This window comes from Dreissena polymorpha, chromosome 2, assembly GCF_020536995.1.
Source record: "Dreissena polymorpha isolate Duluth1 chromosome 2, UMN_Dpol_1.0, whole genome shotgun sequence".
Taxonomy (NCBI): Eukaryota; Metazoa; Mollusca; class Bivalvia; order Myida; family Dreissenidae; genus Dreissena; species Dreissena polymorpha.
The window spans coordinates 120467899-120493405 of record NC_068356.1 but is presented as its reverse complement, the minus strand read 5'-3'; the positions used below and the strand labels follow the sequence as shown (position 1 = coordinate 120493405).

General features: G+C 34.8%; 2 protein-coding genes across 11 annotated transcripts in view; one reads left to right on the top strand and one right to left on the bottom strand.

Moving 5' to 3' along the window:
- Positions 1-825: 825 nt before the first annotated feature.
- The window catches only part of LOC127868761 (galactose-3-O-sulfotransferase 2-like), an 80884-nt gene continuing 56202 nt past the window's right edge, over positions 826-25507 (bottom strand). Inside the window, exons 1-3 of one of the 2 annotated variants that reach the window (XM_052410807.1) lie at positions 10531-10670; positions 2436-2501; positions 826-2260 (exon numbers count right to left, since the gene is read on the bottom strand). In XM_052410807.1, coding sequence (XP_052266767.1) covers positions 1009-2260; positions 2436-2485 — 1302 coding nt within the window. In that variant the 5' untranslated portion in view covers positions 2486-2501; positions 10531-10670 and the 3' untranslated portion in view covers positions 826-1008. Of the gene's footprint in view, positions 2261-2435; positions 2502-10530; positions 10671-25507 lie in introns of those variants that run through there. The other variant, XM_052410810.1, reaches the window with a different exon arrangement.
- LOC127868759 (phosphatidylinositol 3,4,5-trisphosphate 3-phosphatase and dual-specificity protein phosphatase PTEN-like) overlaps positions 15582-25507 on the top strand; it is a 123281-nt gene continuing 113355 nt past the window's right edge. Inside the window, exons 1-2 of one of the 9 annotated variants that reach the window (XM_052410804.1) lie at positions 15582-16233; positions 18563-18647. In XM_052410804.1, coding sequence (XP_052266764.1) covers positions 16155-16233; positions 18563-18647 — 164 coding nt within the window. In that variant the 5' untranslated portion in view covers positions 15582-16154. The remainder of the gene's footprint in view (positions 16234-18562; positions 18648-25507) is intronic. The other 8 variants (XM_052410802.1, XM_052410800.1, XM_052410799.1 and 5 more) reach the window with 8 other exon arrangements.

Here is a 25507-nt window from a genome sequence, read left to right as displayed (position 1 = left end):
TGACCAATGCAAGTTTATGTGCAATTGGACAATAAATTGATTTAAGTATGATTTATTTTATGAATGAAACGCGACAACATAACCTGATTCGGGTTATATAATTAATATGATGTATAAAATATAAGATGTTCGCCTTTACCTAGAAGAACTTTAAGCTGTTCGTATATACTCATAAAAGCTCAAAGAATGTAAGAAGAACTGAACGCGGATATGGCTGTCAATAAAGACTGAGTTCTCCGTAATGGTATCGTGTTGTTACAATGTATTAGATTGATTGAACTCGATATAATAGACATACGTGAGACATTTTTACATGAGATATGAACGTTGAGCTATACGTATGTTCTCATAAAAGGTCAAATCATTGAGGAAGAGCTAACTACAGACCAGTCTGATCTTGAGCTACTCTGTCATCTATAGAATCACGCTGGACCTCGTGGTGGTATGAGCGGACATGACAGCTAATGACCAGGCTGCGCTTAATGCGCTGGCTGTTCCGGAGCTACGCTTCCCGCATATGGCATAAGACTCGTTTTCGCATGTCGCGGCTCGTATGTGAACTGTCAATAACAACCGTATTTCTGATAACATTCATATCCATACAGGCATAAATATCATAGAACAGTGGAGATCAAGTCTAGTAAAATCAACCACTTATACAAAGAACTTTTTTCGCCCAATAACAATGCAAACACAGTTACGAGTTACATTACGAAAAAATACAATGCAAGAAACAAATTTAAAGAATAGCCAATGTTTGGAATTTATTAGAAGTTTTATACCACATTGATTTAAAAACAATAACATTTAAAAACAACAACAAAGGTTTTTATTAAAAAAAACACAAACACAGAAATGCTAATAGGTAAAACTAATTAAGTCCACATTACACAAGTTGTTAACAAACATATGTTCTTGTAATATCACTTTCAACATGTATCCAGTGGTCCATTGTCATTTTTATATCACATTATATAAGGACTTTCAATCTGCATTCAATATGGAATGTTATCTTCTCGGTTTTTGCGGCCATGTTGCAGACCCCATTTGAAATTCCCTGATCATCTGAGTAAAAGGTATTTCATTGAGATGCATGAGCTCACAGTCGTCTCTTGTGACTTCGAATTCTTTATTTAATGTGCTTTCCTTTACAACTAGAGCATTTTGAGTCAATGCACCGAAGGGACAAAATCTTTCCACTTTTAAACGAATCTCTTTGAAATACCGCACATCATCGTTAAATGAAACGCCTTCCATTTCCACGAGTTTATTAAACTTAAATTCAAAAAATTCGTATAACAGATAATCGAATGTCGCAAAACGTCTGTGAAGAGATGCATGTGCCTCAGTTAAAGGTGGAAAGCGATCCACTTTACGACCGCTTCGAACGTTCTTCATTGAGTAGAGTATTTCCTTCAAACCCCAGTTGAGCTTCCGCTTCATTAGAACTAAGCCTTCATCCATCTTTGACGCCAGTATGACTAAAGCAAATTGCTTATCCAAAACGTTTATAATGTAATCGAAGAAAGCGTTAAAGTTGCGTTTTTCAATAATTTCCGGGGGGACACCATATTCTAGAGATTGTCGATTGTTTAGGAAAGAAAAACGTGTGTATCTAGTATCATACATTAACGGGTTCTTCAAGAACTCCATAACTGGGTCGCCCGATATGGCTTCAAGTCGTATTATTGCCTTGGGTTGGAAATAGTTAAGAACGGATTTGAAATGGCTGAATGGCTCACGTATGGTACCAATATACACTGATGTTCTTGGCAAAACGGTGGCCCATTGCTGGTGTCCGAACATGACATGATGGCACAATATGTCAAAGTGAGTGCCTGGTAAAGGCGGAATGGTGTTGAAGGGGGTGACGGACTCGTTCAAGCTGATTATATTAGGATAACCAAACCGATTGAATTCTGGTGGCAACACAAACAACAGCGTTCGACTCCAACCAAACCGAAGGAATATGGACTGCACCGTAGTACTGGCTGCTTTGTGAACTTTAAGGAACCCTACGTGGGTTACGGGGCCCGTCCAGTTAGCCAGGGCTTGGTTGATTGGAGCCATTTTGCTACGTGAAATATTTCGCATTGTTTGCAAGAACTCGTCGCTTGGCATAGGGAGTCGACTTTCTGATCGGCCATACTTGAGATTTCCTGCGAATCGACCGGTCGTCATACGGATGCGGTTGCCATGGGTGTTGATGAAATCTCGCAGCGATATGGTCATAAATAGAATGCCTACACCCAGACAGAAACTGAAGACATAACAGAAGAATAGGTATGAAACGAGTTCAAATTGCAAAATGTATATAGTTTCAAAACACAAGTTTATAAAGTTGAATTTAACACATTTATTACACGAATTTGAAATAAAGTTGTTTTTGTGTGCATGATAAAGTTCTACACTTCCACTTGTCACAAAGTACATACCAAACCATAATCTTTGATTTTTTCCTGATTATGCACAATTTCTTTGTCATCTCAGTACTTTGATACCTGAAAAAACAAAAACATATGCATCTTGATTTTATGATTAAGTAATAGAACCTGTGAAGTCTTTACAAAATGCCTCATGATTTTAAATATAATTATCGGAAACATGATTTCGTTGTCAACACGTTGAACATTTTTAAACGCAAGAATTTCCTTAAACATGATAGAATAACAGCAAGAACTGTACTTTATTAAACAACTAATCCTTACATTTAACAATTCGGCTCGAGAAAGAACCGAACCGATGCTCTCAATAATAGTAATAATAATAATAATAATAATAATAATAATAATAATAATAATAATAATAATAATAATAATAATAACTAGAAATGGCGCGGCAGAGGCCGACGCGTATCCCCACGCCGAATGTTTGACCTTGGTGTGCCCCAGGGTTGGTAATGGGGCCATGCATAGCTGAGATTGACCGTATTGTCATAAGAGAAGTTCATCATCAATTAGAAGTGAATTGGTGTAGAAATGAAGAAGTTATAGTAAAAGGCAATTTTGGGTGGGTGTGACATATGTGGGCAGGGCGCCCCAGGGTTGGTAATTGTGCCATGCATAGTTGAGATTGACCATATTGTCATAAGAGAAGTTCAGTATCAATTTGAAGTGAATCGGTGTAGAAAAGAAGAAATTATAGTAAAAGGCAATTTTGGGTGGGTGTGACATATGTGGGCGGGGCCCCAGGGTTGGTAATGGGGCCATGCATAGTTGAGATTGACCGTATTGTCATAAGAGAGGTTCAGTATCAATTTGAAGTGAATCGGTGTAGAAATGAAGAAATTATAGTAAAAGGCAATTTTGGGTGGGTGTGGTCTATGTGGGCGGGGCGCCCCAGGGTTGGTAATGGGGCCATGCATAGTTGAGATTGACTGTATTGTCATAAGAGAAGTTCAATATCAATTTGAAGTGAATCGGTGTAGAAATGAAGAAATTATAGTAAAGGCAATTTTGGGTGGGTGTGGTCTATGTGGGCGGGGCCCCAGGGTTGGTTATGGGGCCATGCATAGTTGAGATTGACCCTAATGTCATAAGAGAAGTTCAGTATCAATTTGAAGTGAATCCATGTAGAAATGAAAAAAATTATAGTAAATGGAATTTTTTGGTGGGTGTGGCCTATGTGGGCGGGCGCCCCAGGGTTGGGATTCGGGCCATGCATAGTTGAGATTGACCCTAATGTCATAGCAAAAGTTCAGTATCAATTTGAAGTGAATCCGTGTAGAAATGAAAAAATTATAGTAAATGGAAATTTTTGGTGGGTGTGGCCTATGTGGGCGGGGCGCCCCAGGGTTGGGAATGGGGCCATGCATGGTTGAGATTGACCGTTTTGTCATAAGAGAGGTCCAGTATCAATTTGAAGTGAATCGGTGTAGAAATAAAGAAGTAAATGTAAAATAACCTAAAAAAATGAGTGATTATTTCTGACGCGGCCCCACCCCAACCGCTATAACTTTTGACCCAGGGGTCAGATCAAAATTCCAAATAGTGCAGGGTCGCACATATGCTCATAGCTACCATGTGTGTAAGTTTCAAGGTTCTAGTGCTTTTAGTGTAGGAGGAGATAGTGGCCAGGACGGACGGACAGACAGACGGACGGACGGCGGAGATAACCACAATATCCCTACCTTTTTTTCAAAAAGCGTGGGGATAATAATAATAATAATAAGGATAATTTACAGATTGTTTAATTCAGACTGGAATTGTATATCATATTTCCATACCAGAGTAACAAAATGTCCTTTTCATCATGACATTGCTATTTTCTATCGATCTTAAATAGTAGTATGTGTTTGTTACCAATTAGATAAGGTTGTTAATATATAGAGGGGTACATTTTTGGAGAGATTTGCACATAAGATTGCATGTCAGGGCTTTTTTTCATTCTGTGACAATAGCCGTTTTAAACAATTTTGGAAAATTCGCGACTAAATTTTTTCACTATTTCAAGAATTTCGCGACTCAAATTTTCACAATTATAGAAAGTTCGCGACTCATTTTTTTTTCACAATTTCAAATAGTTCGGGACTCATTTTTTCACAAAATGGGGGAACAAGGCCGCTTCACAAAAACAGGGAAAAAGCCCTGCATGTGATATATTTACACGTATTTTCAAAGAGGAAAGCCATGGTAGCCATTTTGATAAATGGCATGTATTTATATTTATGTCCTCTATTTTTTTTCTACACATAAATTAACTCCACATTTCTTGGTTGTAAGCCTATTGTGATGCAAGTGGTTTATTTGAATTTATTGCCGTGTCATTTATCTGACCCCAGATATGTGTAAGTGTTTAGTCAAATTGATTTCTAGTCTTTATTGTATTGCACATATACGAATCTGATTTTAAAATTAAGAGTAGGTCATTGACATATTAAACACAGTAGAGGTCATAACATAGATTCCTGGTGAAAGCCGGATGCAGCAAAGCATGCGTCATCCATTTTTCCATCTTCGTAAATTAGTTGATTACAAAATTCGTTACATATGTTGCAAAAACCTTCATTGAAGAAATTGAACGAATTTTGATTCATATTAAGGTGAACTTCAATAGTATGTCTGATTAACTGTAAATACGTCATGCGTTTTTTTTCCAACAGACTTCTGAATTACAACGGAAACAGAAATATTGATTTCGTTTTAATAGTGTCTTTTATTAGCTTGAGTGTTCGAAAGGAAGTTCATAACAGCAATTATTTTTTTTTCAATTATCAGCGTTTCGTTAAGTGCTCGAATGTGATGTCAACTGATCTCAACTGAACAGAGCCTTTTGAAGAAGCATGATCTATTGGGTCTTCTATGCATCTTATGGTCGATATATAACATGAAGCTTAGAGTGAGGAACAATCGATGGTTACAAAAGCGCAAAACGATTTTTAAGTATTCCTAGTATGCATTCAATGACAATCTATTTATAATATATCAACATGCATTGTTAGATTATAAATAACAAGAAACCCTACAAATCTTTTTTTCAACCCTAGGGGTTATTCATTTAACTTTTTATCATAAGCTAAACAATAGCAAGACATATCTTGTATGAATCACAGAGCCATGTCTTCCATCTTAAGAAGTCCGTGGAACGTTCGTGCGGCGACCGTCTTTACACTGAAGCTGCACGACCTTTACACTGAACGTAACTCTGCACGGTTTCCGAGATAATCTTGCGGATAAGCAGCAGAGTCGCCTTGAAATTCGAAGCTTTGAGTTTAAATCCTAATATTAGAGCGCTCTTTATACACATAAGCTCTTACTCGCCAGCGTAGGTCCAGACAAGAATCGCACTATAATCGCGTACTTAGTGAACACAGACGTCGTAAAATAAAAAAAAATACAGCGTACAGAGACCAGGAAAATGTAAACTAGTAATATACCAACGCCAAACATGTGCGATGCCCATGTATTTTATCCGCAAAAGTGTAAGCAATCACAAAACATACGGGAACTCTACATCTATGCTACTTATTGTGCATGCAGCAGCCATGCACGCTACATTTGTATAAAACATACAGGAGCCACAATAGCATGTAAGCCACGCTCTGTGAAAAGGAAGTTTAATGCATGTACGTAAAGTGTAGTCCCAGACTAGCCTGTGGAATTTCCACCTAAATTGGATTTTTACTAAGAATAGAAACACATCATTACAGTTGAAAGTGTCGTGCCTGATTAGCCTGTGCTGAATACACAGGCTAATCTGGGACTTCACTTTGCGCTCATGCATTACGCCTTTTCACAAAGCACGGCCCATATCACTGTCGCCGGTGTGGAATTAATTGTGAAAGCATATCATATCTAGACTTAAAACATTCATTGTTCTGGCGTTAGGTACATGACTGCTCATATACAAAAAGAAAACTTTGATCATGGTCATTCATAATCGGTTCAAGACCAATGATAAGGGTCATTGTGTTTTTGTCAGAAATATATGACTTCCGGTTTGTTTTCATGCTTGTCGTGCAAAGTTAACGCTACACTGGCCAATAAGTGTATCGCATAATGACCGGATTGTGTTACTTATTTAATGTGGCGACATGGTGATTTTACATAACTAACGTACTAGGATCAAAGTATGCTACAACGTTTTCGTACTATATTTCTTTCATTGATGTGTTGTTGAATAAGTCATGTACGTAGGTTTTTGCAAATAGTGGTGTCAAAAACAGAAGCTTCACATGCAACGAAGTGCGTGTGCATACATTATAACTCAATTTCAATGTCCTGCACCTTACTTTTCTTCGTTAACATATTTGTGTTAATATCTTATGCATTGAATTCAATTGCATAGAAGAACCGATACCCTTTAAAATATTCGACACCAATTCTTTATTATATATTTATTTAACGTGTGTTACCATTATGAAGAAGATCATACCATATTCAACAGTTAACTACGATAAAGAAATTTACAAATACTCGTAACAGAGTCAGGAGATAATCTTTGAGATCCTTACGAGAAAACATTATGCTTATACAATTGAGTGTGATTCCTCTACAGTCGATGATAGAAGAAACCGTGAGGTACACTTAAAATAGTATTAAAGAATCGCGAGGGGACTGATGTACTAGTACGCATTTGTCGAAGACACGGATGCACGGGCGGTGTGCTGGAATAAAAGAAAGTGTGGAAGATGTTTTGCGCCCCCAATTACGCCACTTCCATTCATTAAAATCTGCATCGTTTTTTTGCAAACTCCCAACCTCCGCGCAGAGATTTGACTGGAGACAGCGTAGCTGGATCAAATCCCTGCCTTCATAACCAACCACGTGATGAGAGACTAGCTACATGTACGTTGTACAATAATTTTACCGATGTTATTTTTATTCTATTTTAGTTTCGTTAATTTATTGTATTATTATGACCTAAATTTATACGTTATTTTCAAAATATAGAGACAAACTACTTTTCATAATATGATACTAAAACACAAAATTAAATCTTACAAAATTTGGTAGGGTCTTCTTGTGCTGGCAGAGATCGTTCGTGAAAGCAAGAAACGAAAACTCTGCGTGGAGATTGGCAAACTCCACGCAGCGGTTATCTCGCCACGGTTTCTGGCGATTTGATTTGATATTGAGCTATGCTTGGCAACATACAAATATGCGCGAAGGTCTGATATGTCTTAAAAATTACTTTAATTCGGTCCAGTGGCATTTCAATTGGTATAAAAAAACAACGCGAAATTATAGGTTAATGTGTGACAATATATAATAACGCGATATACCAAATAAAAAAGCGAGTTCTCCTTTACTGCTCACGTTTTCTGCTGCTTGAACCACCCCGATTAAATTGTAACCTTGGAATTTGACGCAAATAGACTTGTGCATAAAATTCTACTTACACATGGTATTGTTGTTTGTTTGTTTTTTGCAAGTTACTCATGAGTGTACCGTTGTAAAGTTTTAAATCCTCTGATTAAAAAAGACACTGTACTTAACTGATAATTATGTCGTGCGGCCAGTGTGTATTATCTTTAGAGATCGCAATTTGAGGTAATAATTATGACAGCTCTAAGATGTTCTTCCGGAGAATAACATAGCGGTCTCGAAGCGGTCTTTTAATGATATTATATTTCCTTAAATACTGGTTATTATTTCATTATAGACACCCTTTATAAATTATCACCTTATGTAGACGCTATTTTGGTAATTAATCTTTTTCAATTTCCATCGATGCAGAACTTTAGAGACGCTTCAATATTTGACCGATTTCGTCTGATAATTATCAATAAACACACCGATATTGTGAACATTTTTCTTTTTTCAGGAGATTCATATCGCCGGTTAAAATAGCATGAAAACGTTCCCCTTTAATCTATTGAAAATGTAAACTTGTCATTTTGCCTAATTTTCTATTCAACTATTTTAGAGTAGCAAACCTCATGAAGTTGTTTTGAATTTCTTAATGACTGAAGTCCCATGTTACTGTAGTCTGATACATTGCCTATGCTACATGAAATAATAGACCATTAAGGATTAAGATCGTATATACTCGTGTTAACTGATTTATATCCAGACCAAACATGAAACATAACTGCGGTAGTGAAATACAATATCAAAAAATGAAAAAGAAATTAAACTTAAAACCAAATCTGGAATGTTTTAATTAAATATGGTGACAGTGTTTTCTAAAGGTGTTCGCAATTGTATAATCACTACTGTTGCGTTCGGGTTATGTTTATATTTTAATGATTTATCTGCTATGTGGGAAAATGAAATTATTAATGAACTTTAAGTTCCATAAAGATTTTGAAACCTATGTCTACACTGAAATATTATGACATGAACAACTTACGAAATGAAAAATAATAAATGTGCGTTAAGTATCGACCCAGATTAGACCATGCACTGGCACAAGCTAATAATTAATGACACTGTATGATTTTATGGAATTTTTAGTTTGAAGGAAATCTCATCTAAACCGAAATCAAGTCTAAACAGGACAGTGTCTTTCCGGATAAACCTTTGCGGACCGGGACGATATTTCACGCACTTGCATTTAACCCGGGTTCTCCAGAGCCTGTCAAACGCATGTTCTTTAAAGCCTTTACGCACATGCACTAAAGGGGCCTTTTCACAGTTTTTGGCATGTATTGAAACTTGTCATTAAATGCTTTATATTGATAAATGTTAAAATGGGATCTAAAATACTCCAGTAAAAAAAATCAAGAATACAATAAAAAGAAAGAAAAAAGTAACCCTCAACAGGGCTCGAACCGCTAACCCCTGGCACGCTGGAGTAAAAGTCTATCACATAGACCACTCGGTCATCCGTGCTCATACATTGAAGGATGTATTTATACTTTATATAAGTAATCCTCGTAGTTTCACAAAATATAACGACAACGACAGAGCTCTCCAAATTATTCAATCGTTTCGCGTTGCAACGCTTTATAAATTTCAGTTTTTTTAGATCGTCACAAGATGCACATAATGGCTGTTTTAGAGCATGGTTAATGTTCAGTATTACTATTTCCTCACAAATATCATAACTGATTCGAAAATTTGCGAATCTGAAACAACTTTTCTAAATTTTGTCAATTTATCAAAACGTGAAAAGGTCCGTTGAAGGACGGTTTTACCGGTGCGCGGCTCAAATAGTAGTAAATCAATATTGAAGTCCATCAAAAAGAGAACAGAAAGTTGAAACTTAAGCCTGCTGTGCCCTTTGCCTTTTGTTTAAAGTCAATTGTTTTATTATCGATAAAACTTCAAATGACAATACTTATTTTGGCAACACGTCATCTTGTATCCACCTGTAACGTTTATTTTCAGTATTGATTGGATCTTGTTATAAGGTATATGTCTATGCTCAAATAGTTGAACAAATAATATTGTCTTGCGTCGTCTCATGAACTGAACAAAATTCGTGTGCAGTTATGTCTAAATACCTTAAGAGAAATAACTAGTACTAGACGGAAGCGAAACGTTTTTGTTCATTTTGACGTACCGTAAACATTTTATCTGATAATAATTATATTTATAGTTCACAGCATGAAATCTCAAATAATGCATTTGCATAAACTTACTGGAATAAACATCCTGTAATAATTAATTATTTTTACTAGTGAAAAGATCAAATCTGCATTGTTTCCATTGAATTTTATATTCCGCGTGTGCCGTTTAATCATGTTATTATTTAAAATATTTGTCGAACATTTTCGTCACTGCTGTTATGACATCATTTCATGTGTATTTGCTTTTTGATGTCAATGTACAATTTGTGTGTGTAACATTATGTAAATGTAGTCAACGTGTTCAAACAAACTTTGCGCCTTGCTGAATAAAGCTGAATAAAGTTACTATATCATGGACTTCTATGAATTATCATAATATGTTAATGACATCCTAAATTTACACTTATACTGCTGTCAATAACGAATACCTTACTTAATTTCATAACATGATTTTTCAGCATATTTCAATGTGCATTTCATTTTATTGTTTCAATATCAAACATACCCAGTAAAAGTAATGATTAAATCGATTGGAAATTACTAACACAAATCGAATCAAATTATAGCCTACTTACCAGTAAATTATCCGTGGTTCTCTTAGTTAATAAAAGTCTGTCCAAAAACAACCCAACCATGAAGTTCTTATTTCATATTTCATGTTAACGAACATCTAACACACCTAATGTTAGCCCCAACGTTATGAAGACAATTCTTCATTTTTATTTAGTGCGAATGAAAACACGGTGTTAAAGCGGTTGAATAGTCTCTCCGCTATTTACTAGTATAACCCAAAATACCGGTACATCCTCTTTGTTACGGTACCCGTCAAGCTCCGTTTAAGCTGGATGTTTTAATGAACGGAGGACACAAACAAGATATGAAAAGAAATGTTAGTGAGTAAGTTCTTTGAAAATGTTCCGTGAAAACACAAGCATCATAAATCTGTAAAACCATGTGATTGTTTTGTGTACAAACGCAATAAGGACCACAAATAAAAGGCATACAGTTCACACAGTATTCGATCGCTCATTATTACATTTGAATTTTTCAGCTATATGCGTGATAGTATCTGTAACTTTCTGTTCAGTTTTTTCTCCCATTTTTCTATTGCCAGAAAAGTCTCAACTTGTGTAAAGGCTGTTTTTAATTGTACAACATTACTAAACTGAAAATAACACCGATACCCGTACCTTTACCGTTCCTTCGAAGTTTGTGGTACATGTCACCTCTCTGTTGCACATGTAACCTTTCCGTCAAGTACTAGTAGTATAAAACGCATTTTCATCAACAGGGCTAGTAAAACAATAATATTTTCATAATTATGTTCTATTAAAGAAGTAAAGAACTATTGTGGCTTTCGAACAACCAATACAAAATCAAAAACAAATATCGTTTGCGATCTGATAACTGTTGACAGATCCATAAGGAATTGGAGGCGTACAAGTATTAAGGTTTCATAACGATCCATTTATCATGAGTTAGTTGTAAGCAATGTTGCAGCGTTCTTTGTTGTCAACCCAGCTTTGGTGTTCATGAGCAAAGTGAGTTACACACTATGGTTTTTTAACACCAAAGTGCATCATTCCAGGAACGCAATTAGGTTTCAACCTGACTTGATTATTTAACAACATTGAGCGTTCGATGTTTGGGGTTTGCCATCATAATATTTAAATGGGTGGCAGTGTAAAATTATCTCCCCTCATCTCTTCTTTTTTTTTATCTAACATCGTCGCTTCCACTTCCATAATCATCCTCAGCATAATCAACAATAGCATCATCCTCAAAATTATAATCATCATCCCTGCCATCATCGCCGTCGCCATTTTATTGTCATAATCATCTTAACTAGAATTACTGGTCATCAATATGCTGCTTAACATTTTTGCCTCTTGAGTTTTGGTTATTGCATGTTAAGATTGTTAATAAAAACGTGTGTATGTTGTTTCATGATAAACTCTTAATCTGTATGACAGTGTCTTAAAAAATAATATACACGGACTAGCTATAAGAATTAGCGGCTAACAGAGAGGAAATCGGTTTCACATACGGAACGGTTACACGTGCCTAACTAGTCCGTGACTAAACGTATGAAATATTTTTGAATTGTAGGGATTGAAACATTTATATGAACGTAAAGTTGAACTACCGGTAGAGTTCCGTGTTGATTTGTAACAGAGAAGTATGCACCGTAACGGTGAGGGTGCATTTTGTGTTTAAATTTACGGAGAGCGTATTGAACCGTTTTAACACCGTGAACAATCTCGGGGTATGTATTACATGTGCGCGTGACCGAATAGGAATATGAACTTCTCCCTGGCCGCCTACGAAGCAGAATTTAAGTGAGTGTAAATTTGTGCTCGGTTAAGGCCATACAAAGACGCGTTGAATAGAACAAACAATTAACAAGTGTTCAATAAATATGCCTATAGTTGTCTTCAGTTAGCTGATTGAGTCAATATTTATATGGGATATAATTCTAACAGGGGACCAGTGTGTTTTTTAATGCTGAACACAAAAACATAGTTTATTATGTAGATTTTTTTGTAAATAATTACATAACGAAAGAACAGATAGTTCTCAGTAATGTCTTTGAAATGCTGCATTATGACTGAAATAAAGCTCGACGTCGTCAGAAAATATAAAATAAATGTAAAATATGTTGAAAATATAAAAATTAAATTTAAACGAAATCATTTACTTAGGTTTATCGTACAGACAATAGAAACATTCCAAATACATCATAAATACGTATTTAGTCGAAAATATATCGTTCAATGTACATGTACTTACTGAATTAGCATGGCGTTACATAAGCCTTTAACTATGGTCGTATCAAACACAGTTAAGCGTCAAATCATTACAAACAAATATTCATTAACTATTGGACTATATGTTCGAAACAGTCTGTTAACTCTATAGCGTAGAAAATTCTTCCAGCCCGGTCATTGTTTCTGTAAAACATTAACGATAATGCACAGAACATGTAATTTGATACGTTCCAACAAAGGTGTGTTTGTCGGTTTATAAGCCATGTGGGTAATTAAGTCAAGTCAATATTTAATTCTCGCATGAAACGTGAAACTCTAATAAAGGTTTGAAATTGACACTGAAAACATCGACAATACACCAGTTAGGAAGACAATGAAATATGAAATACATCAACATACAATACATGTTTATTGTATTTCCTATTGCGTGAACATTATATAAGTCAAAGAATGAAACATGTGGTGCGTACAATAATAACTGCGCATACACGTAATTTAATAATAGTAAACACGTGGTGCTCATGTATTTTCAGATGGGGTTTAAAGGGATCTTTTTACGTTTTGGTAAAATGACCAAAAAAAGTGTTTCAGATTCGCAAAATTTCGTTGTAGTAATGATATTTGTGAGGAAACTGTAATACTGAACATTTACCATGCTCTTAAATATCCATGACACTTTTCTAACGCAACACTTTTTAAAACTAGAATATCTCAGTAGTGAGTTAAGATTTTTATTTAAAATTTCACATGTGATCATTTGACTATATTATGTGCAAGAGAACGATAAAAATCATTTATCCGTGACAATTTGGCGCGTTTGTGGGGTAGATGTGGTTTCGTGGTTTGTTAATGTGTTATATGTCTAGACGAAATGTAACGTCTAGACGAAATGTAAGTTATTGTGAACTGAAAATTATTCGAAATACTATAAACTGTTATCAACACAACCAAGCTGACCGTCGTAGCATTGATTTTTTCATCAGAAAAGTGATGTCGACAAACCCATGTGTTTATTTTATTCTCACAAAGAAGAATAAATTATTTAAACGTATAATTAAAAAGTTACATACTTTTATTTATGTGTATCATACTATATTTGCCTATACGGAAATGTTGAAATCATAATCCATTAATTAATTAAACGAATAACAAGATTCATATTACGGATACGTGTACATTGTCGTTGTTATGTAACCTTTTTTTAACAACAGAATGAATATGAAAAGCCATATAAGTTTATTTACAATTTGCCAGTATAACTGGAAATCATACAAAACCCTTATTCATGGCCGTTTTCATCATATATGCAAAGCCTTCAGCTAAATATGCAACCTATGATATCGTTGATTCATTTATTCATCAACTACATATACATCGTTATCGACATATTTTTTAACGAATACTAAATGAAAATAAATGAAAATCGCTGTCAAAATATTATTTTTTATTAGCGAGAATGTCAACTTGTTATGTCGGATATAATAAAAAATAAACACGCGTGTGTATGCGTTAAATTTACAAACATTTTGAAAATTGCGACATAGCTTTAGTTAACTGCTACTCTTTTAATTTCGTGGGATAATTATTGTGTGTTCAAATTAGTATGCGTCCCTTAACAAACTGATAAAGCGAGCAAAACTTAGGAGCACATTATGGTACATTGATGGTTGAATAAATACAAAAGCTTGATGCCATGATTGTTTATGGCAAAAAGATCCAAACCTGATGATGATGTTCAGGTTTAAGACATAACTGCGTCGCTTGATAAATGCGTGAACGCTGATAAAATTGTACGGTTTTATGGGTTTAAATACTCGTCTTTGTAACGTGATACTTGCCGAACTTCGTCAGCAAAAAAGTCACCGTTGCAAACTCTAGATCTTATCATTAACATTGCAAAAAACAACAACAACAACACCACCACAGAAGATGTGCAAAGCGTTTTGGGAAAAAACATTTTAATTAAACAATATTTATACAATCGTGTTATAATCGAGTTTAATTTTGCAATCACAACTCTTAGTTTTTTGAGATGCTTTGCTAACGCTCTAATGGTGTTATTTATACGCATCAAAAGTCAACATCGTTGTTTTTAACAAAAAAACAAACAAACAAAAACAACAATAACGATCAACCGAACATATTGAAGTTCCACTTTTGGTTGACACTTTCTATGCCAAGGGAAACTAATGCACTGTTATTGCGGTAATGACAATCCGTGACAATAGCGTCCTCTAATCTCACACTTATATGAAAGCTTGAACATTCAGCAACTACGCGATAACTGATATGATAAACAAACAATATAGAGAACAAGGACTTGCTTTTCAACATGGAAAATGACGATGTTATTTTTTTATTTTCATCTTTCAAGTGGCATCACCAGTCCAATGTACCTAGTAACGGGTCTTATGTCTGAAAACTGTTCAAGGAACATGTTCTCAGATTTTCGTATTTTTGGAAAATGCTATTAAATGTGTATATGGAACTTCCTTCAGCTTTCGGCCTTTTATGGTTATTCCACAGAGCTAACCAGAGGGCCTACAAAGGCTACAGTCGGTCATTATGTCAACCAGAGCTACCGTACGTCAGGTTCTACAACTCCAGACAAGTGTATGCTTCATTTATCTAGAGTTGCTTCCCGCAACGACAGGAAATGCACTATATACATTGACCTACATAATCGACCTTAAATAAACGCTGCTTAAAAAACTTTCAATACTGCCATGTATGATAGTTGTTGACTGTTAAGTTGTTTCAAGAAATGTTCCTATAAAATAATATGTTTATTAGTTATTGTGCGTAAGTGTACCATGAACTATTTTTAATGTGGTTTGCGGCTTGCTGGTGAAATATTTTTTACGCAGTGTCACAAAGAACGGGAACCAGGCATTTTAATCGCACACTTGTGTGTTTCTACACCAGGAAGATTTACAGGAATGAGCGCAAAATAATGTGTTTTGTGAAGTTAAGATATGACATTGGATTAGAACAGCAGATTTTGGTGCATCACTATGTTAGCCATTCCATTTGCCATACATTCACTTGTAATTAAACTGATTTGTTTTTATGATGAACGAAATAACGTGAACTGCATATATTCTATTAGGGGTCTACTGTGAGTGAAGAAAAAAGTGTACTAGTGAGACTTTAGATACATTTTAAGTCAAAACCGTTCCTCGCAGTTTTAAAGTAATTTAATTTTGATTTCAAATACGGTGTTATTGTAGCAACAAATTCAAATTGAATACAAAGATATTTTCAAATTAAAATTAAAGTATCTTGTGGTGCAAATCAAAACTGTGTCTTTATTTTAATATAAAATGCTGAAGTGATCTTAAGATTAACATGATAGGTGATATTAGTAATTACGTTTGTTTTATCTTCAACATCCAAGTTGATAGCTCTATAGGATAATAAAAGGAAATACAATGAGTTCTGTGCTTAAAGGACTGGTGAGTGGTAATAAACGACGATTTCAGGAAGATGGATTTGATTTAGACCTGACTTGTATCCTTTCCTATTAGTGTTGATTCCACCATTTGTATGTTCCATGTGGTTCATATATACAACTTCTTTTTGTCCCCTACCGGTTTCACCGGAGGGGATTTATGGTTTGCGCTCTGGGACTTATGGTTTGCGCTCTGTGAGTCTGTCACACCTTTCTGGATCCTGCGATAACTTTAAAAGTTTTTCATATTTTTTCATGAAACTTAAAACATGGATAGATGGCAAAATGGACATTATGCACGTCATTTCATTTTGTTCCTACGTCAAACATTCTGGTTGCTATGACAAAAAAAATCTGACAATGGTGGAGCCGGTAGGGGACATATATTGCTTGGCTATAGTATTGTTGCTTCTAAAGCGTTCAATGATGTATTATATATTTTACGACTAATCCTGAAGAAGTCTTGTCTGTCACGTAAACCCTGAAAGACGTGTAAGTTACATGCACTAAGGCTCGATTGGTCATTGTTGGCTGGGGCACTATTAATATGTACCTCAGGTACATATAAGTATACTTACTTGTACCCCGAGAACGGTAAATATACTTAAACGTACCCGGCCAATATTAGACAGTACCCAAGTTTTATTCCCGCCCAAAAACCGATGCCGTAAAACGCGCTACCGATTACCGTTATTACGAAACAAACTTCTATTTACAAAAGAACTGCATAAATATGCTTTTTGAGTTTGAGTTTCAATAATTTAGAGGCCATTTAACAGAAAATTTACATAAATATGAACATTATTAATGGAAAAAAAAGCCGACAACGACCGATTTAGAGTTAAAATTCCCGGGTACGTTTGAGTATATTTACCGTACCGGGGTACATGTAAGTATAGCTCAATGGGCCATTGTCGACCTGAAATGGCCCACAAGTCACCCAGGGGTGACTAGAAGCCGATTCTTGTCACCCAGGGGTGACTTCAAGCCGACGCTAGGCACCCCCGATTGATATGAAGCCGATTGTAGTCACCCCGGGTGACAAGAATCGGCTTCATGTAACTCCCATAAGCATTTGGGTTATTGTCGACCAGAAATGGCCCACAAGTCACCCGAGGGTGACTAGAAGCCTATTTCTCGAAATGCGATGCGGTGCCGTTTGATAAAAAAATACACGGGTGACTAGCTTCAGCTTGAAATCACCCCAGGGTGACATGAATCGGCTTCTAGTCAACCCTGGATGACTTGTGGGCCATTTCAGGTCGACAATGACCAAATTAGCGTAAGTATACTTAAGTGCACCCGGGATACATGTAAGTAGTACCAGAGCCGACAATGTATTAAGTTGGACAACTTAAGAATATTATATTTTTTATTAAACCAAGTTAGCTCGTAATAAAATTAAGCATTTGTAGCTTAGTTTGGTTATATCATTTAATCATGCTTATCTATAGAAAGGTTATGCCCATTTTGTCATACAAGTCTTCCTCTAAAGGGCCCTTACATCTTTTTCCAAAAGGTGCATAAAACGCTGTTGTCTATGCCTGTGTGGTCAGTAGACAGGTCTATTAATTAATGTCTGATTAATGACAGAAATAAAATGACTGACAGAAATTGCAACAAAGTTCAAAGGTTAAATTTGGCCACAACACATATGTTACTGAATGTAAATTCACTATTCATCATGCTATTTTATATAAACGTCCAATGTTAAACATGTTATCAAATGTCTCCCTACCTCAAAGGTTTTTTTAAGGTCAGACTTAAGGTCAAATTAAAAATTGAGTCATACTATGTCTTGTTCAGATTGTAAGTCCGTCGATTTATAATGCAATATTTACACCAATTTGCAAAAAATGTCCTTGTGGATTTAGGTCGAGATCACACTCGAGGCCAAAGGTTAAACTTGTGTTTGAGCTTGTGAAATGATTACAATCAGAAGTGATAACCAATTGCTGAATCAAGAAATATGTAACACTATTTTACTTTAGTTTTATGAACAATCAACGTTGAACTTTGTCAAATTGGTTGGTTTGGTATCAAAAATTAGATGAGGTCATTTAGAATCCAGTTTTAACTTTGATGCATCAAATGATTAATTTCAGTTTTACCTGTATCCAGCAAGTATGTCAGTGTCAGCAGCTTTCTTTTTATGAATGTGAAATTTGCTTGTAGAAGACTCAGTTGCAGAGTTTTATCCATTGCACGTGCTCGTACCTTATCATTTTATGTTATATTTATTGAAATGTGTACATATGATTGTCAATGAGTGATCACAAGTTGGAAAATTTGCCATTGTAAATTATTAATAATATTGTTTAATTTGATCATAAACACAGATGTAAATGCGTCAAAATATTGAAATCTTGAATCCTTAATATGATTAAGATATCTACCCAAATATAATAGCCATGGGCTTTCCGGCAGAGAAGCTGGAAGGTGTCTACAGGAACAAGTTAGATGACGTCCTCAGGTACATACATGTAGTAATTGGATGGATGCTTTTAGGATCAGAACTGAACTCTCTTGTAGTCCGTCCATTTTCAACATCTCTCTTTAAGTCAAGTTGACCAGTGTAAGGGCTCTACATTTTCGCTAGTTAAAATATGCTTATCAAACACATATATGGTCCTAACTTGTTAAAAAGGAATATGCCTGTCTAAATGAACAATTTCACTCTTACTATCAGTATTGGTTAAAAACAATGACTATTTTGTTAAAGAGTATATGCAGGGCTTTTGTTCTTGATTTGGGGAAAGGGCCTGGCCCTACATTTTGGCGAAAAAATGTCGACAAAACTGAAAAGGGAGAAACAAACCTCCCATAGTCAGCTTTTTGTTTGGGGAAAATTGCATCATTTTTTTAAGAAATTCTCTTTTGGGAAGGGGTCTTTCTCTAGGGGGAAGGGGTCTTTAAAGGTCATTGCTAAATAAGGAATAAATGCCCTGATCTGGGTATTATTGGGAACTTCACTCTGCGATTTTTTTCACCCAACTGGGAAAAGTACCAGTACCAGCGCAATTGGGGAAAAAAAAGGGAAAAAACATTTTTTTAGGAAACCTTCAATCAGGATTTTTTTTGGACAGCAATTTGGATTTTTTTTAGGTTTACCCTATTGGGAAAGTGCCGTTTTCAGGTACTTTATAAAGAAGGGAAAACATTGTTGTTGTATCATAGGTGTAATGATTACATTTCAAGTATGAATCCAATCCTCTTTCACAGCAAAAGTCACATTTATAACACTCAAAGTTGTGATAATTGAATATCAAATCATTTCAAATTTCTGTATATTTTATTTCTACAACTTCTTTACTGCATTGCCCGAAACTAACTATTCTGAGTAAGGAGTTCTTTGGACTCCCTTTTTCTGAAATTAAGGAGTCCGATCATACTTCATGTAGTCCAAACATTATGACACTTTATATACCGTATGTTTTTTTTGCGGGGGGGGGGGGGGGGGGGGGGGGTAATTACACATGTTTACTAGGGCTGCAACGGGTACCCGAAATATCCGATGATATCGGATCCTACTTCAGATTCGCGGGTACGGATCCACCCCTGGAAATTTCGGTTCCGAATATTCATTTTAATAGTTGTATGTAACCTAGCGCTGTTTTCACGAGTATTGTTTTTTATTCAGACTGGTTCCATTTAATAGATAAAAGAAACGTAAATAGTTGATATTTATTGACGTGTGACAGTCAAATAACAGTTCATTCGAGATCCTTCGGCTTTTATTGTATAAGAGTGTCATTTGCGACAAAGCAAAACTAATTCGAAATCATGTAGGATTTACACATTAAAAATGCAATTCATAATGGCAATAAGTAAGTTTTCAATCCTTATTGTCTTTGAGTTGTATTAAAAACAACGGTAGTGGATCCAGTGTGTCTAGAATGTTATTCAGGTAAATTTTGCGTAATTTCGCGACCTGTCCAATTGAGTTCCTGTATCATGTAAATTGTAATGTCTTGAAAGCATCATCTACTAAGTTTAATGCTATCTTGTGATGCAAGGAACTTCAGTGCCCAGTGAGAGAATCTTCTGCACAGCAGGAGATCTCGCCACTGCTCATAGGGCTTGCCTGGACTCAGACAATGTTGAAAATAGAAATGCTAATTTTTGTGAAAACAAACATCAAACTGTATTTACAGTGAAAAGCGTATGTTTACAAACAAACTATTAAGTGAATAATTGTTAAGGTTTCGTTTTATTTTGACATTGCTACAATGTTAAACGAGAACTTTATGGGTTTTTTGTAAATAAATGTTTAATGTTTTTATTCAAATTCTACTTCCAAAACCATTGATTTCTTTAATTTAGACAGAAACTTCTAATTTTCTCTTATATGAGGGATCCGTACCCGAAAAACTGTAAGAAACCATATTTGGATTCGGATTCGGATCCGAACAAATTTTTTGGATTCGTTGCAGCCCTAATGTTTACCATAAATTGATAAATCGTCTTTCATGTTTGGTTTCAGATCGAAATTCTAAGTGGATGCTGTTCAATATCTGTTGTCATTTGCAAAATTATTTAACAAATGCCATTAATATTTAAGTTAATTATTGTAAGTTTAAAAAATATTATTTTTATAATGCATTTATATTCGGTCGTTACAGCCCATTGCGTTATACATTTTCCCCTAATTTTTAACATAAAAAACAAAGCCAACAAACTGCAACAAAGCCCCTTACATTATCGATTGCTAGTGGCACGGGGTTATTTACGCACAACTGATTCACAGTCGTTCCCGTCTTCAGTGCATTGGGACCGTAAAACGTGCATTGTGTAAACAAATACGGGTATTGCGATGATTGTTTATAGTGATTTGAAACTGTTTAGCGAAAGCTATATTTTAAGCAAAAGTATCTGAGAAAAAAAAAACAACGACCAAGATAGGGTTGATTCAGAGTTCGAGGGTTTCCACTATCACTACTTTCAAGCACTGCGACAAGAAACCAAAATAAAAAAAATATTTTGTCGATGTATTTAAGCAGAATGATAAGTGGCATATTTTTCGGATGTTCAAAAGTGCAGACATTCTGATCTCGCGGATCGAGATTTTTTATAATTCAAATATGATTTTGAAAGAGTTCAACAGACTTCCGTGTTGTTATTGTTAACCCCAGACACATTATTTGAGATAACTTATAAGGAGAAAAGAGGAACAATATTTTAAGTTATACACCAAATATCAAAATCCTGACCCTTGCGGTTTCAAAGAAGAAGATTTTTGAAGTTATCGATAATAACAACACAAGTCTTCATCAATAATTTCAGTCCCGGGCAGTGGCAAGTTTTTACCTAAGGGGGCATGATTTGAACGATTGTAGCAAAGGACTACTATAAAACTAAACATGCGGAATAACAAGCTCTCAGAAAAGAAGACTTTCAACGTTTTCACTAAGTATATATAATTAAACAAGTAACGCACGGACAATTATAACCCAAGAGGGATGATTTTAACATAATTGTTACAGGACCAGAATACAATGTTAAACAAAAACTAATTCCCTGCCCTAACGTTTTGAGAGAAAACTTTTTTAAATATGTAAGTCTTCATACATTTCTTCATCATTGGGCGTGACCAGTTTTTACCCAAGGGACTCTATTAAAAAAAGAATGGGAAGAGGACCAGAATAAAATGATACATGCCAAAAAAAAAACCCTCTTGGTCTTGCGGTTTTAAAGAAGACATTTTTAAAGTGTTTGCTCCAAACATATAAAGCAAGAAACCCTCAGGGAGGGGCCACTTTTCAACCCAGGGGATAATTTAAAAAAACTGTTTAAAACTTCGGACAAGCCGAACGATCAACAAGAATGACTTCTATATAATCCCTTCCTAAACTACTTTCACCTTAAATCGTCTTTTGGAACGGACAGAATCAAATTCGAATTCAGTTGAAATATCATGAGCACAATTGTTGTGATAGTTTCATTATGATTTGGCAAAGCATTTGATTTCCAGATTGTTCACAAAGTGGCGCTCATATTTTGCAGTAGACCTGAACCGTTTTCAAACTCAGCAGATATACCATTAAAAAAGCGTTCTGATCAAGTTATGCGAGGATTGGGCAAACATGTAACTTCTGGAAAGTTCAGAAACATTTTATTTAATTTGACAAAGCAACCTAGTCTTTGAACGCAGTTTTGTAATTTACCCAATTGTCATTTTGACCTATTTCTTACAATTGTTCGTGAATATTGGAAATAAATATATTCTCTAGAGTGTTAACAATGTACATTTTGACAACGAACAATGCAGGAACGATGATTAACAATCGGCAAAATGTAATCACAAAAGCTCACTGTAAGCAAGTTGTGCTCATTTGATCTTATATGAACTCTTGCTAGGATCATGTGTGTAAGCTATGACAGAGCACTGGGAACAGGGTTTGGAAGATTTTGTTAAAAGACTGGGGTCCTTTGCGATCAAAGTCATTTGATTACAACTCTTAAATGGATTTTTTTTGCTTACATACACTATAAAATTGACTAATTATTTTCATCATAATAATACAATAATAAGTATACAAATGCATCTTCTGACAACAAACTTGTTGACCAGACAGGGGTTTTCATAGGTAAACAGAAAAAAATACTTATTCAAGTGCATAGTACACTTGATTTATTTAATGCTTTCCGGTGGTTTATAGAGAAATATCAGTGAATTAAAACTGATAATTTCACTGTTTCAAACAGTGAAAATTATCAGTGAGAATTATCGATAATTTTCATTGTTTACTGTGAAATGACGTCATTTTTTTGACGAAATGACGTCATTATCCCAGGAAAATTCGTTAGTTAAACTCTTGAACAATGTTTATAAACTGTGAAAAATGCATTAAATAAAAAGAAAATTTGTTGGATTCGGTGGATTATCGACTTTAATTCACTCGTGATCATAGAAAACATATATTTTCACTCGTGGCTGCGCCACTCATGAAAATATTATTTTCTATGATCACTCGTGAATTAAAATCGATAATCCACCGGATCCAACAAATATCCTCTATGTTATTGTTCTTGTTTACTATATGCTTCCGACATCACTTAGTTTTGATCGAATATTTTTCACTAACAATAGACCAGCTGTCTATAATCTTCCTTTTTAAGAAGAACTCTTACAACTCTCAAACAGTGATTGAAGTGTGAGGTAATGACTTCGTATTAAAAACTTCCTTCTGCGGTATGTAGAGGGTGAATATTAAATTATTACAATTTAAATGTGACAATAAACAAATGAAACTGAAGGTTTTTATAGACAGTGATCGACAATGACTATTCTGAGTAAAATTTTCTTTGTGCAAACATTCTGATTTTGCGAAACGATTAGATAAACGAAGGGATTTTTTATAATTCACAGATGACTTTGAAGGAGTCCGACGGACTTCCTTGACACACATACGAGGAGTCCGAGTCTCATTTCCACGAGTCTCGGACTATAGGACTCCCGTTAGTGTCGAACAGTAACTGTAATTTCAGTCGATACCAAATTTTAAGTAAACTTTACACTAGTTAACTTGTTCTTTACACATGATTTACGCAGATATTGTTTTCTCCTCACAATTAAATCCTTCATTAATCCGACACACCCAAATGGTTCAATATCTAAATAATTATATTTTAATATCTTTAAGTTATCATTTATGAGGCAATACAATTCATTATTTAATTATATACATGTTATAATTCTTCAGGCAAAAAATATGTATTATAAAAGATGTAAAGACAGTTGACCTTTTTGCATATATTTTGCTTCATTATGTAGTGCAACTTTAACACAAATTACTGACATTTTTACCAGCAATTACAAATTAAGTTAAACATTTCATAATCAGAAACGTTTGCCATTAAATAAAAAAAGAAAACAAGCATTGTGCGTTGGAGGTCATAAAGTGAATTGTGTTTGTTTTCTATTCAATGTACAATCTTGACAGGATATTCCTTCTTAACATGCATACATTAGGTAACTGTGTGCTTGCATCAGGCAACAAGTACATTTTTTCTGATAATCGAACAAATGAGTGGTCTCCCTAAAAAACAACAGTACAATTAGAGGATACCCAACTGAATGGTTAGTCTCAAAATTGGCTCTAAAACATAGAAAAGTCATAATTGTACTTGCATTATTTAAAAAACATAACTGCAGATTTTTGCTATTGGGAATTGTTTGTTGGAATTGGAAAAATATGCATATTGAGAATTAGAAATGGTTCTGACCATCAGAACCTTGATAGAAGTTGATATGGGCCTGAGACGTTATGAATATGGTTTGTAAAAGATTTGTATGTTGTTTACTAACTGCAGCTTTCAGACAAACGGTATATTTTCTGCTGGATATTTTTTTGTATTAACATCGTTATAAACACGGACTAAATCTGAATAACTCATATTAGTTGTAATTTACTTTATTCACAAGATAACGTACGATTAAAATATGTATTTGGTTTGAAATAAAATACTACATGAACAGGAAATTTCAAGCCATTTTGGGAAAAGGAGTCTGGTCAAATTGGGATTTGTTTAATCGATCAAAGTGGCAAATTTGGGAATTCTTTATCAACAAAAAGTGACACAACATGTCTTTTATTGTCAAATTTGGGAAAAAAGCATATAAAATATAGTTATATATTTTGCAGGTTGTTTAAAAAATAAATTGGGATATAGAGTCTAATAATCATAAGTCATAAGACATTTTTTTCGAAACAAAAAGAAAAAGAAAATACCCTGATGAATTAAAGCTTCTATTCCTGCTTCTTATTTCTAACTGTATTCTATGTTTAATTTTAAGGTCAGACTAGTATTGAGAATTCTGGGTATGACACATGGGCTTTCATTGTGGCTTAAACAGTCAATCATTTCATATTGGTCAATGTTTTTTTATCTTGTTAACATGTAGGCACTTACTAAACTTCAAAACACGTCCTCTCATAAACATGTGTTTTATTCTTGTTGTTTTGCATGAATGTTGATATTTCTCAAAGATATTTATTCCCCATTTCATTTTCTTTTGTAAAGATCATGTGATTGTAAGTAATTGCAATGGTGCACCTGATTTCCAACTTGGAAACTAGTGCCATTGTACAGATAGCAAATATTCTCACAATGATGCTGATGATGCTTCCTATCTGACTGTTGTATCTCTGAGAGGATGCTGATTGTGGGCCTTTCTGCCCTAAAATCTCAGGGCTGATAGGGTGATTCTGAAGTACACATACAGCAATTATTATGTGAAATCCACACAGTGATATTATTATTAATTATCTTTCCATTTCAGTTAAGGAAAGGTGCAGTTAAAGTTTGTTGTCAGTTGCAACAATTTGTTGA